The sequence below is a fragment of the Piliocolobus tephrosceles genome, chromosome 1 (assembly GCF_002776525.5).
Source record: "Piliocolobus tephrosceles isolate RC106 chromosome 1, ASM277652v3, whole genome shotgun sequence".
Classification (NCBI taxonomy): Eukaryota; Metazoa; Chordata; class Mammalia; order Primates; family Cercopithecidae; genus Piliocolobus; species Piliocolobus tephrosceles.
Window position 1 is genome coordinate 219,628,668 of NC_045434.1, and position 13,919 is coordinate 219,642,586.

Below are 13,919 nucleotides of genomic sequence, written 5' to 3' on the forward strand. Positions count from 1 at the left end.
CAAAAAAAAAAAAATAAAAGAAAAGAAAATAGTAGAGCGGGCCAGGCACAGTGGCTCACACCTGTAATCCCAGCACTTTGGGAGACCGAGGCAGGTGCATCACGAGGTCAGGAGATCGAGACCATCCTGGCTAACATGGTGAAACCCGTCTCTACTAAAAATACAAAAATTAGCCAGGCATGGTGGTGCGTGCCTGTAATCCCAGCTACTCAGGAGGCTGAGGCAGGAGAATCGCTTAAACCTGGGAGACAGAGGTTGCAGTGAGCCGAGATCAGGCCTCTGCACTCCAGCCTGGGCAACAGAACAAGACCCTGTCTCAAAAAAAAAAAAATAAATAAAAGAAAAAAAGAAAAGAGGAGAGCGGCTTTGACTGTCTTCAGCTTCTACCAGACCATGCCCAAGAAGGCCGGCAAAGGGTGGGGGCTCATCCTCTGAAGGATCAAGGGGACAAGACACCCTGGATGCACAGGCCACATGGGCCTGCCCAGCTCTGCCCCTACCAGGACCCAGCTCTGCCAGCAGACCAGGAACCTGAGGCCCCGGCTCCACTGGGCCAGGCAAAACATCACGCCCACCCCTCACCGGCCAGCCCTCATTGGCCCCCCGCTCACCTCCATTCCAGAATACAGCACCTCTCTCTGCCCAATCAATGTGTTTGCACCAATGTGGACTTTGACGGGAAACTGCCCTCCTCCCTTGACCTTGCTGTGTTTTCGGGTTTGCCCCTGGGAAAGACAGTCTTCCCTCCTCCTGGACAGAGTGCAGGTCGCACACCTGAGGCAGGGAAGAAGCTGGCTGCATGGGGAGCCACACCTCCCAGGCAGGAGGCCGTGGCCTGGAGCTCCTGGGCCAGGGGTCCCAGAACCTTTTTTTCTCTCTTTTTTTTTTTTGAGACGGAGTCTCGCTCTGTCGCCCAGGCTGGAGTGCAGTGGCACTATCGTGGCTCACTGCAAGGTCCGCCACCCGGGTTCACACCATTCTCCTGCCTCAGCCTCCGGAGTAGCTGGGACTACAGGCGCCGCCACCACACCTGACTAATTTTTTGTATTTTTATTAGAGATGGAGTTTCACTGTGTTAGCCAGGATGGTCTCAATCTCCTGACCTGGTGAAGTGCCTGCCTCGGCCTCCCAAAGTGCTGGGATTACAGGCCTGAGCCACCGAGCCCGGCCCCTGGAGCCTCAGTCTCGGAATCACACCCACTCCATGGAAATTGCTCAGAACGACCTTTTCCCACTTCTGGGATTCCTGCAACTGTTTTTCACTGGAGTTAAACAGTTCCGTTTTATACCTCCCAGCCCAGGGCGTCTGTCACAGCTTTCTAATCCATGATCCCAGGAATTGGACTGGACACATAAATTGGGACAGGGTGCCCGGTGGCAAAGGCCGGGACGGGTGGGCCACTCTCTACAGAAGGTGCCTCTGACAGGGGCTGTGCAGGGCTGCAGGAGACACAGGAGGACTCCGCCTGGCCCCTTAGAGACAGGGTCTCCCGGACGGGAGATTCCTGTAGCCTCTCTTCCTCCTTCACACTTCGTTTAAGCGGGAAATCGACCATTGCTGCCCTGAGTACCGACAGGGAAGTGAATTGACAGGGAAAGGCCCTGCCCTCCCCCGCCACGCTAGAGTGGCCATGCGAACGTGATGATGGCACCCCAATGCAGGGACGCCCCTCTCCTGCCTGGGCCCTAATTGGCACGGCACCTGCAGTTCGAGCCCGGGGTCCCCATCCCTGCCGTGAGCTCAGCTCTCAGGTCAGAGCGAAAAGGAATGGAGACCTTGAGGCTTCGGACAGGAGTGCGGACAGGAGGGCCGGGGCCTGGGTAGGGGGTGCAGGCCCGGAGTCTCCCGATGCCCTTCCCAGCTTTCCCCCTGCGCCTCGCCGGCGATCTGGGCACAATGGCGGAGGGTCTCCCGCGCACATGGGAGGAGGGCGGCTCAGCCTTCCAGCCCCCGGGCATGCCACTGAGGCCTGCCGTGCAGCTGGGGCACCCGCAGAACGCCGGGCCCAGAGCAAGGGCGAACACCGTAAGGCGCTGCGCTCGTGGCTTCCATGTGGCGTCCACGTTGAAACGAAGCAGGCTCGAAGCTGGAAACTCGCTTCACCCACCCGCCCCTTCGCCATCCGCTGGCGGTGACTGCACGCTCAGAATCCCCCGTGCGCTTCCCACGCCTCCTGGACGGCCGCCCCGGAAGCGCGCTCGCCCTAGAGGTCGCAGAACGAGCGGCGACTGCCGGGCTGGCCCTGTGAACGTGGAGGAAATTGGAGCGGCGAGGTGGCTGGGACCGGCCCTCCCCCTGCGGGTCTCACCGCCACGGCGGCCCCAGGCTGGGCGCTGAGGACAGGGCCGGGGCGGGGCGGGGCGGGAAGTGCGCGGGACCCTGCGGGGCGGGGCTTGGCCTTCTGGGTGCTGCCCATGAGGGGCGGGCTGTGGGCGGTGCCTGGAAGGAGGGTGGAGCTGAGAGGGGCGGGGCACGGGAAGCGCCAGCAGGCGGAGCAGGGGCGGGGCGCAAGGGGGCCCGGAAAGAAGGGCGGGGATTGAGGGGTGGGGCCGGGGGAGCCCGGGGGGCGGGGCGGGGCGTGAGGAGCACGGGAGGAAGGGCGGGGCTTGGGGGCGGGACGTGAGGGAGCCCGGAGGGAGGGGCGGGGCTTGAGGGGCGGGGCGGGGGAGGTGCCCGGGAGGAGGGTCCGGCAGAGGTACCCAGGCTAGAGAGTTATCTCGGGTCTGAGGTGTTGTGAGCCGGGAGCGCGAGGAAACCAAAGGCAGGGGCTGGCTGAGGCTGCAGCTCACTGCTGATTTACCCAGGACCCCGCTCCGGAGGGGTCGTAGCCAGTTCAGCACAAGTCCGTCATCCACTAGTCCCGAAAGCGCTGGGCAGTGAGGTCAGGGGCAGTGGGAGGAAATCCACCTGGCTGACGTCCCGCGGGTTCTCCGGTTCCCGGGCGCTTGGCGGCGGGCGTGGCCCTCAGAGCAGGCCACCGGGCTGTGAGCTGTGACGGGCGTTGGGGGTCCAGGTTGACTCCCGGAGCGACCCGGATCGCCAAGTCACGCCCCACATGGCCCGGAGGCTTTTTCCTGGTCCTCCCAATCCTTCAGCCAAAGGCTCTCATTATGTGGAGAATGGAAGTCACTATTTGGGGGAACTGACTGTCCCCAGGGCACGTCCCAGAAGGGAGCAAATCCCTCAGAGGAGGTGCAGGAGATTCACAGGCAGCCTCTATGCATGCACCTCCATTCAGTATGTGCCAGGACGGCAGACCACAGGCAGCGCCAGAAATGGCTCACGATGCTGGCAGGACAAACAGCCGGGCACCTGGGCGTGGGGACACCAGAGGGACACTGGCCGTACACGCGTGCTGCAGAGTTGGCGACCATGGGCAGTGCAGCCACTGGGTGTTGGCCTGTGAGGCCATCCTCAAGGTTTTCTGGAGGCCAGCAAGGGGCTTTCACAGCTGAGAGGTGTGTAGGGACCCGATATGGCAGGAGCTGGCCTCACCAGTTGCCCCGAGTGAGCTGGCTCTCCCAGGCTGGAGGGGCTGCCCCAGGGTGCTCAGACAGCCAGGCACTTACTTCACTCCCTGACCCCGACCCCCCGTGGGAGGTCAGTGGGTGCCACTAAGTCCTCCCCAACCCGGCCAGACAGCAGTGTATAAAAACCTGGGTTCACATCCAGCTTGGCTGCTCACTGTCATGACAAGTGGACAGATGCCCTGGGCCTCAGTTGGCCCATCTGTAACCTCCGTCACAGGGCTGGCTATAGGGTGAACAGGTTGTCCCCTGGAGACAAGTGGTGTGGTGCCCTGAGGCCTGAGGCCAGGCTCCAAGGCCGCTCAAGGAATAGGGGATTTGAGGCAGCTCAGAGAGGACAGGCCCAGCAGCCAGCCTCAGCCTGATATCTCCCCTCTGCTTAGGCCCCAGACGCAGCTGCATCCTGGAGTTGTTCTGAGAAATCTGGGACCTGCTCCACCTCCACCCAGGCAGGGGGCACCAGCCAGCTCCAGAGCTGCCCACCTTCCCTCACAGGCGCACAGGTCAGCGCCAGGCCAACCCTAGAGCGAGAACACCTGTGCTGGACTGAGCTGGAGCAGCAAGGTGGCCTGCACAGCTGAGGTTGCCAGGAACAGTCAGTGTGGCTGTGCCCAGTCCCGGGCAGGGCAGCCATGGGAGGGCCCTGACGGCGGAGGGGTGTCCAGAGAGCCTGTCCCACTCTGGAGAAGCTGTGGGGAAGAAGGTGGCAGAAGGGAGGGCGGAGCTGGTCTTGGCGGCCACTGTCTGGCCAGTTCGGATCCTAGTCATGCCTTGGCTCCACCTAGGTTGCAGGCAAAGGACCTGTTCAGAGCTTCTGCTGGGCATCAGGCCACTGCTTCCAGCGGCCAGAGAGCTTCCTGGGGCCTCAGGACTCCGGGCTGCCCTCTGGCCCCGGGGAAAGTTGCCAGGCCATGGGCAGGGAGAAAAGCAGAAAGGGGATGGGAGGGGGAGGAGAGTCTCAGCCAGTGTCCCACTCGGATGGACAGCACTGTTGTTCAGTCACCAGCTGGCTGGGAGGACGGCTTCCAGTGCAGGATGGACCCCCGGGAGGAGGATGGAGCTTCATGTCAGACATCCCTCACACCACAAAGTTGGAAATTGCTCACTCAGAAATGGGGGTCTATGGCACTTGGGGAGGCCAAGGCAGGAGGATTGCTTGAGGCCAGGAGTTTGACGAGACCATCCTGGACAATATTGTAAGACCCTGTCTTTACAAAAATTAAAATTAGCCAGGGCCCTGGTGCGGTGTAATCCTAGCACTTTGGGAGGCCAAGGGAAGAGGATCGCTTGAGCTCAGGAGTTCAAGACCAGCCTGGGCAACATGGCAAAATCCCATGCCATCTCTACAAAACAAAACGAAACAAAAAATTAACCGTGGTGGCTTGTGCCTATAGTCCCAGCTACTTGGGAGGCTGAAGTGGGAGGATTGCTTGAGCCAGGGAAGCAGCAGTTGCAGTGAGCTGAGATTGTGCCACTAGACTCTAGCTTGGGTAACAGAGGGAGACTGTCTCAATAAATAACATAAAAATAAAGAGGTGTTGAGGATTGCTTGAACCCGGGAGGTGGAGGTTGCAGTGAATCAAGATTTCGCAACTGCACTGCAGCCTGGGCAACAGAGCAAGACTCTGTCTCTAAAACAAAACCAAAAACAGAAATAGGGTTGTTGGTTGTCACTTAGCTGGGGCTTGTGGTGATGGGGTCCAGTGGCACATATGGAGGGCACAGCTGGAAGGAACAGAGGCCACCTCCTCCTCAGGCACTTGGTAGGGGAGAGCAGCCCTAGGCCAAGGCCACGCAGTGCGAGGGTTTGCAGGACAGTCAGTAGTCTGCACAGGCTCCTGGAGCCTGGTTCTCCAAACAGTCCCCGAGGGAGCACCCAGGGGAAAAGAGAAACAGAAAACCAGCCCATTTTTGGGCCATATCTTTCAGGCCACTTTCTCTTTTCCTCCTCCTCCTCCTTCTTCTTCTTCTTCTTCTTCTTCTTTTTTTTTTTTTTTTTTGAGTTGGAATTTCTCTCTGTTACCCCAGGCTGGAGTGCAGTGGCACAATCTTGGTTCACTGCAACCTCCACCTCCTGGGTTCAAGCAATTCTCCTGTTTCAGCCTCCCAAGTAGCTGGGATTAGAGGCGTACACCACCACGCCTGGCTAAATTTTGTATTTTTAGTAGAGATGGGGTTTCACCATATTGGTTAGGCTGGTCTTGAACTCCTGGCCTCAGATGATCCACCCGCCTTGGCCTTCCAAAGTACTGGGATTGCAGGCGTGAGCCACCGCACCCAGGTCTCTTTCTCTAAAAGTCAGCAGTTCTACCAGATGAACAAACAAGACTTAAGCCCCCAGTGGTGACTTCTTGCTCCCTGCCCACGGGCATCCCAGTCCTTCCAGGCTGTGCCTTTGAGCCTACAGAAGTCGCTCACCGTGCATGTCCCTGACCCTCGGGAGGATGCGCAGGGCCCAGGCCACCCACTGTCCTTATTTTCCAATGCAGGGGCGGCAAGGGAGGTGTCAGACAGAGCCACCCCACGGTTCCCCTGTGAAAGTCTGCACGTCACTCAGAAAGTTGAAGCAAACGAAGCAGGGCTGGAGCCCACAGCTCACAGCTGGCCAGGCTGCACAGGGGATGCGCCAAGGACAGTTTCCTACCACAAGTGGAAATCTGTGTGCTGCAGGGAGCTGGGTCCTGGAAAGTGCAGGGACCAGCCAGCATCTCAGGACATCAAGGGCCGTCTCCAGCCAGCAGATTTCCCATAAAAAGGTGCTGAACTGGGGACAAAGCTGATTCTACAGAGCCGAGAATCCAGACCTTCCCTGGGGACTCCCAAGGGGGCCCTGGCCACCCTCTCCACCTGCAGAGGTTTCCTGGCCCAACAGTTCCTCCTCCGAGGGCTCCCTTCCAGCTCTCGGCCCATGGGGGAGCCAGTTCCTCAGCTCTGGGCTTGGTCGACAGGAGACCTAGGGCTCCCCGCACCGAGCTGGGCTCAGTGTTTTCAAGCTGAACTTGGTGTGAGGTGGCCTGGAAAGCTGGGAGCCTGCTGCGTGTCTCCTGGGGCTGCTGTGAAAAAATGACCACACACTGGGAGCCTAAAACAACTGACATTTATCCTGTCGCAGTTCAGGCAGCTGGAGTCCAAAATCAGTGTTTGGGAGGGTGGCCTTCCCTCTAAAGGCTCTGGGCGGCTGCTTCCTGCCCCTTCCAGCCCTGGGCCCCTGGCATTCCCTGGCTTGCGGCTGTACCACCCCCAACCCCAAGCTTCCTTCCTGTGACTCTCTGTCCAAATTTTCCCTTCTTTTCTTTTTCTTTTTCTTTTTTTTTTCGAGATGGAGTTTTGCTCTTGTGGCCCAGGCTGGAGTGCAACAGCATGATCTTGGCTCACTGCAACCTCCGCCTCCTGGGTTCAAGCAATTCTCCTGCCTCAGCCTCCTAAGTAGCTGGGATTATAGGCACCCACCACCCACACCCGGCTAATTTTATATTTTTAGTAGAGACGAAGTTTCATCATGTCTTTCAGGCCGGTCTTGAACTCCTGACCTCACATGATCCACCCGCCTCGGCCTCCCGAAGTGCTGAGATTATAGGCATGAGCCACAGCACCTGGCCCCGGCCAATTTTCCTTTTCTTTTTCTCTCTCTTTTTTTTTTTTTTTTTGAGATGGAGTCTCGCTCTGTCGCCCAGGCTGGAGTGCAGTGGCTCAATCTCGGCTCACTGCAACCTCCGCCTTCCGGGTTCAAGCGATTCTCCTGCCTCAGCCTCCCGAGTAGCTGAGACTACAGGCGCCCGTCATCACACCCGGGTAATTTTTGTATTTTTTAGTAAAGACGGGGTTTCACTATGTTGGCCAGGCTGGTCTTGAACTCCTGACCTCAAGTGGTCTGCCCGCCTCGGCCTCCCAAAGTGCTGGGATTGCAGGCGTGAGATAGTGCACCCGGCCAATTTTCCTTTTCTTACAAGAACACTGGTCACACTGCATTCAGAGCCAACCCTAACCCAGTATCGCCTCATCCTGATTTGATTCTATGAGCACAGACCTTGCTTCCGAGCGAGGCCACTTTCTCAGGTACTGGTGGACATGAGTCTTCGGAGACACTGCTCAACTCACAGCACTCCCCCAGCTTGATTTCTGTGACTTGTTTTCCCCAGAGGAGGGGTGCCCTGAGAGGTCTCCACTCCCTGACCGGCTCCTTGGTGCCAAGCACTCTGCGAGGCTTCCCAGGGAACAGAGCACACAGGACCGCCCTCCTGGGGAGACCAACCAGCATCAGAGCTCACAATTTCCCAGCAGGGTAGTGGGGTGGAGAGAGAAGCCTGGGCTGGGCTGGGCTAGGGAAGCTTCTCTGGGGAGGGGACGTCAGAGCAGGGTCTGGGGCCGACAAAAGCCCGCCCCTGGCTGGGGGCTGAGGGGGCAGGGGGCTGAGCCTGACACATGGGGATAGAGGACAGGCTGTGGGAGGGTGTGAACAGGAGAGTGCTTGAAGGGGTGCTGGGGACTTTGAGAGAGGGCTGCTGGCCCTGTCTGGTGGGGGATGCTGGCCCAGAGACAGGCCATGGCCGGGGTGGGGGTTCAGAAACAGGGTCACTGTCTCCCAGGCCAGGGCCCTCCCCAGCTACTCCTGGCTTTCCGGCTCTTGGGGTCGGGGGCGGGTCTGTGCCATGACCCCGCCACTGAGGCTGTGGGTACCCAGGGGCACCAAGGCACACCCCTACTCTCGCACCCATGTGTGGGCCCGAGCACCTGCCCTGCTGCCCCAAGGATCTAGTGATGTTTCCCAGGCAACTGTCTCACACAGCCTGTCTGCCTGGCACTCCTGTATCCCTTAAATGCCGCCACATCTGGCTACAGGCGGGCGTGCCTGCCTGGCATCCATGGGCCAGCAGGTGTGGCGGAGCACAGCCCACTTCCTGGCTGCGTCGGAAGGCTGCCCGGGCCTTTTGGCTGTCGTTGCCAGCAGGCGAGCATTGCCAGGGCACTGTGCTTGGGCGCTGGGCCGTTTTGCCACGTGGGAAGGGGTGGAGACAGCCCAGTGCCTTCAGCATGTACCCAGGGTGCCTGTTGGCCACAAGTCTCAGTGGGAAACTGGGAGGGTGCACTGCCATCGGGCTGCTTAGGCCTGCCAGCCTCCGGGCCTGTCACTGCTGTCTTAGCCTGATTTGCAGGGTGTCAGCGCTGGGCAGAGACGATCATCCGGGTGACTCTGAGGATGCCAGTGGCTGGGATACTTGCTCCTTCGTGGCGGAAGGAGTTGGAGAGGGCTGGCTCCCTAACCTGAGACCAGCAGACCTCACCCAGCTTCTGAAACCAGCTCAGTGGGCTGGGGCCTGATTCATCATCCATAAATGCGTCCTTTTGTGCCACAGAGGGTAAGGGGCCTCCTCGTCCACCGGTCTGCAGCTGTGGCTGTACGAGATGGGCGGCTCCGCACTTGAGCACCTTCTGCTCTGCCTGGGGTGCAAGCAAACTCCCACAGCCGAAACATTCTTTTGTAAACATGAATTTCGGCTTAGCAAAAACTCATTTCCACACTGCACGTGTCAGTTCCAACCAGAAATTATTTTCCAATAAAGCAAAACTCCCTGTCACCACAGCAGCAGCTCAACTTTTCACCAGGCTCAGCTTTGAAACTTCCACCAGCACCAGCACCAGCACCAGCACCACTGTGTCTGCTGATAACCTGGGGACAGGCGGGACGAGGTGTGTTTGTTGGATGCGAACACGCTTCCTTGTCTTGAGAGTCTTGAGTGGCTGGTCCCCTTCCAGGCCCTTGGCTGGCAGGCAGCTGTCGGGAGAGCTGTCAGGAGGGAGGGGATTGGGGGTCAGGCTTCCTGACAAGTGGAGGCACCCACCATGTGCCCAGAGCAGAGGTCACCCCAGTGCCTTTCTCTGTGGACTTATCCCTGGCTGTAGGTCACAGGGGCCTGCCCCACTGCCCCCTCCCCCGTGGTGACATGGGAGGAGGGAAAATTAATCCAGAGCAGCAGATAAACCGGAGGGGAAGAGCCCCCAGGAGGACAACTGTGACACGTTGTGCTGCCTCTGCGTCCCCAAAGCACCAGGCCCAGAGGCCCTGCTTTCTGCCACATGGCACTGGCATGGGGCCCCGGCTCCTCTTCCCTGGTGGCCAAGGGTAAATGAGGCCCACTGGGGTGACTAAGACCAAAGGGGTTGGGGGCCCCCCAGCTTCGGTGCTGCAGGCTGGAGCCAGGCTCAGTCAGCCCTGAGGTCCCCTGCAGGCTCGTCAGGCTCGTGCCTCCTAGCCTTGGGGCACCTGCAGCAAGAGCTTCCCAAGCAGCCCGTGCCAGCCGGGCAGCGCAGGTGTCCCGGGTCTGGGCCACTTGAGACCCCTCCCTGCTCCTGCTTTGCTCTGCCCCTCTTGGGCCCAGTGGCCAGGGCACCTGCATGCGGGAGCCGGGAAGGGCCGGAAGGATGCTGAAGAGCCCAGCAAAGCTCTAGTGTTTGGCTTCCCAGGGGTGGGGCTTGGTCCTCCCTCCCAGAAAGGCCCCTGTTCTGGAGCAGCAGCTGCACACAGGTGTCCCTCACATGGTCCTGCAGGACAGGGCAGGGGCCTGAGGTTCCCAGGCTCTGCCCAAGGGACCCAGGCAGGGAAAGAGATCAGTCCCAGGGGCTTGAAGCCCATCCGGAGGCCAGCCGGTCCTGCGGCAGGAGGGCACTGGACCATGTGGGGGCCATAGAGGAGGAGGAGGCAGGAACCACCCCTGGGTCCAACAGTGGAACCCTGGGGTTGGGGAGCCAGAGCAGGGAAGGGAGAGGAAGGGGCAAGAACACACCCCCATCCCAGCAGGGCCCAGAGAGCTGAGCAAACAAGCACTTGTCATCAAAGGCCTTTCTCTGGTCTTTTTTTTGTTTTTCGAGATAGAGTCTTGCTGTGCTGCCCAGGCTGGAGTGCAGTGGTGTGATCTTGGCTCACCACAACCTTTGCCTCCTGGGCTCAAGTGATTTTCGTGCCTCTGCTACCCAAGTAGCTGGGATTACAGGCCTGCGCCACCATGCCAGGCTAATTTTTGTATTTTTAGCAGAGATGGGGTTTCTCCATGTTGGCCAGGCTGGTCTCGAACTCCTGGTCTCAAGTGATCCTCGGGCCTTAGCCTCCCACAGTGCTGGGATTGCAGACTTGAGCCACCACACCTGGCTTTTTTTTTTTTGAGATGGGGTCTGCAGTGGCACGGTCTTGGCTCACTGCAGCCTCCACCTCCCTGGGCTCAGGTGATCCTCCCACCTTAGCTCCCCAAATAGGTGGGACCATAGGCACATGCCACCATGCCCAGCTAATTTTTTTATTTATAGAGACAAGGTCTTGCCATGTTGCCCAGGCTGGTCTCAATCTGCCTGCTTGGGCCTCCCCAAGTCCTAGGATTACAGGTATGAACCACTGGGCCTGGCCTTTTCTCCTTTCTTGGGAGGCTGGGACTGCACTTCCAGGAAAGACCCAGAAGCTCGGAGCTGAAGCCAGGGCAACCAGGACTGCCGGGGAGCCCTGGACACGGGCTGTTTGGGAGCTCTTGGTCAGCTGGCACCTGCCATGTGGTGGACGTGGGGCTGTGGAGACCCCACGGCTGGGCTTCTCTCCCCTGAGAACAGGCCTAGCCACAGGGCACCTCCCACAGGGCCCCTGAGACCACACTGCCTGCAGCAGCTCCCCCAGGCCCCCACCCCACACCCGGCAGCACTCGGCACTATATCTCCATTTGCTCACTCAAGTGGCATGGCCTGGGGGTTAATGCCTCCGTCCTGTTTTGCTGGGGGCCTCCAGCATCTAGAACAGGAACGTGTGCTGAAGAAAAGCACTCATGCAGGGAGAGGGGCACCTCCCCACTCCAGGTCCTGCTGCTGACCTCTTCCCTGAACGCCAACCCATGGCCTCCAGGCAAGGGCCACTTGAAGGACGGTGGGCCACTCCGGTGGCCTGGGTTCAGGGCGGGGCCCCACAGCTGAGTTCTGGAGGGAGGGCACAGACGACTGGGGGCTGGGAGGGGCCAGGTGAGGGGTGGGAACAGCCAGGGAGCCCTGCAGGAGGGGTGCCCAGCACGGTCCAAAAGCTGCTGGGGCAGGGCAGGGCTGAAACTGCCAAGGAGTCCCAGAGCCCTGAGTGGCATCTAGCGAGGGCCCCTGACCCTGATCCCTGTAGACCCAGCCCTTCCATGAGGGTGGCAGCCACTCCAGGACCCAGCAGGGCCGAGGAAGAGGCAAGTGGTCTGGGCCCATGGGGCACTGGGCACAGCCAGGTGTGGCACGAGGGTGCCTGGGCGTCTGCTGCCACCACGTGGCGGACTTCGAGGTCGCAGAGCCCAGGGTCCAGGCAGGACAGCCCCTCAGCTGCCCCCAGGGCCCTGGCCCAGGCCCCTGAGGCCCAAGTGAGCCACCTGGACTTCGTCACTTCGCTCTTGTTTCTTGGTTAAGGAGCTTGAGTTCTACGCCTTTTGTAAAGAAACGCTGGCGGCGACGGCGGATTTCAAGCTTTATTTACTCCTGGAGTGGTCCTGGGAGGAGAGGCGGCTCCACAGAGCCGGAAACGGGGGCGGGAGCTGTTGGGTGCAGCTGTGAGGAGGCAGGGCAGGGCCGGGCCGGGCCGGGGCGGGCCGGGGCGGGGCGGGCAGCCATCGGGGTAACGGAGGGGGCTCCGGCCCGGGGCTGCCTGGACGGGAAAGGGGACACGGGCGGGGCTCCCCCAGCTGATCTCCCGCCCCACACGCCTGGGCCCCCCACCCTCACGACCAGGCCCCCCTCTGCGGTGCAGGACGAAGGAACCCTGGCCTCAGTTTCCCTACAGGCTGGGATCAGGGCCCCTGGGGCTCCGACTGGCTCGGAGGGGGCGGCCTCACTGCGGCGGTCTGGAGGCGGGGCCTGGAGGGCGGGGGCGGGGCTTGCGCTCACTTCCGCCCGGCGCGCTGGCTTGGATGGAAGCGGTGCGGAGGCCGCGGCTGGGGCTGAGCCGCCGGAGGCCCCCGCCAGCGGGCGGGTGAGGCCGAGGGCCGGGCGGGGGCGCGGCCGGTTTTCCCGCTGCCACGTGCTTCCCGGCGGCCCCGCGGGCCTCCCGCTCTCTTCTCCCCCTGGGGAGGGCTTCCCACGCCCGTCGCCCCACCCCGCGGCGCCATTCAGCGTCCGCCTTGAGCCCCCCCACCCCACCCCGAGCTTCCCTCGCGCCGCCCCAGGCCCTCCCGCGCCTCTCCCATCATCGCGTCTCCCCTGAGCACCCCCGACCTGCCCACTCTATCTACCCCAGGCCCTCCGCAATCTCCCCAGCCATCGCCTCATCCCGCTGAGGACCCCACATTTTCACCCACCTCCCCCGCCCCCAGTACCCCTTGTCTCCCTACTGTCAGCCCCAGCAGCCCTTCCCCCAACCCTGCCCGCCACCTCCCCCACCATCGAATTTCCCTCTGGTGCCCCCCATCTCCCCGCTGTCTCTGCCCCAGGCCCTCCCAGGTCTCCCCCACCATAGCGTTTCCCCGGCTGAGTACCCCGTCTCCTTTTTCTGTCCGCCCCAGGCCTTCTGGCGGCCGCCCCTGGTTTCTCCTGGGGGGTGATGAGCGGGAGCGGCTCTGGGCCGAGCTGCTGCGCACGGTGAGCCCAGAGCTCACCCTGGACCACGAGGTGCCTCCACTGCCCGCCTTGCCTGGACAGGTGTGCCCACGGGGCCCATCGCAGCGGGGGAGGGGTTTCCAGGGTGAGAGCCGCCGCTGGCCGAGGCCCAACAACTCGGTGTTGCAGGAGCCCAGGTGCGGCCCGGAGCCCACTGAAGTCTTCGCTGTCGGACCCAAGACCTTTTCCTGGACACCGTTTCCGCCAGACCTGTGGAGCCCGGGCCGCTCCTACCGGCTGCTTCGCAGGGCAGGAGGGCACCTGGAGTCCCCCGCCAGGTCCCTGCCCCAGCGCCCGGCACCTGATCCCTGCAGGGCCCCCAGGGTGGAGCAGCAGCCGTCCGTGGAGGGTACCGCCTTGCGCAGCTGCCCCATGTGCCAGAAGGAGTTCGGCCCCAGGTGAGTGGGCCACCCCTGTGCCCCGCCCGGTTATCCATCCGTGTTTGGAAACCACAGCCGTTTAGAAGGTCAAGAGGTGGCCGAGCTCAGCGCTGGCTTTTATTTATTTATTTATTTTTAAAATTTTTTTATTTTTGAGACGGAGTCTCGCTCAGTCGCCCAGGCTGGAGTGCGGTGGCGGGATCTCAGCTCACTGCAAGCTCCGCCTCCCGAGTTCACGCCATTCTCCTGCCTCAGCCTCCCGAGTAGCTGGGACTACAGGCGCCGCCACCTTGCCCGGCTAGTTTTTTTGTATTTTTTAGTAGAGACGGGGTTTCACCATGTTAGCCAGGATGGTCTCGATCTCCTGACCTTGTGATCCGCCCGTCTCGGCCTCCCAAAGTGCTGGGATTACAGGCT

The 13,919-nt window shown here is 61.1% G+C and overlaps 2 protein-coding genes across 3 annotated transcripts in view; both read left to right on the forward strand.

Moving 5' to 3' along the window:
- LOC111544552 overlaps nucleotides 1-2,136 on the forward strand; it is an 8,424-nt gene extending 6,288 nt beyond the window's left edge. The window contains 2 exon segments of the mRNA XM_026457463.1: nucleotides 623-717; nucleotides 1,997-2,136. Coding sequence (XP_026313248.1) covers nucleotides 623-717; nucleotides 1,997-2,136 — 235 coding nt within the window.
- Nucleotides 2,137-7,346: 5,210 nt separating this feature from the next.
- On the forward strand, nucleotides 7,347-13,622 carry FAAP20 (FA core complex associated protein 20). Of its 2 annotated transcripts, none has more exons than XM_023215138.1 (3): nucleotides 7,347-9,216; nucleotides 13,029-13,164; nucleotides 13,252-13,622. In XM_023215138.1, exons 1-3 carry the CDS (start codon nucleotides 9,014-9,016, stop codon nucleotides 13,522-13,524), a joined length of 612 nt encoding a protein of 203 aa, XP_023070906.1. In that variant the 5' UTR covers nucleotides 7,347-9,013; the 3' UTR covers nucleotides 13,525-13,622. The 2 variants fall into 2 exon arrangements, with proteins under 2 accessions (XP_023070906.1, XP_023070907.1); XM_023215139.2 differs by lacking the exon at nucleotides 7,347-9,216 and adding an exon at nucleotides 12,178-12,499.
- The last annotated feature ends 297 nt before the right edge of the window (nucleotides 13,623-13,919 follow it).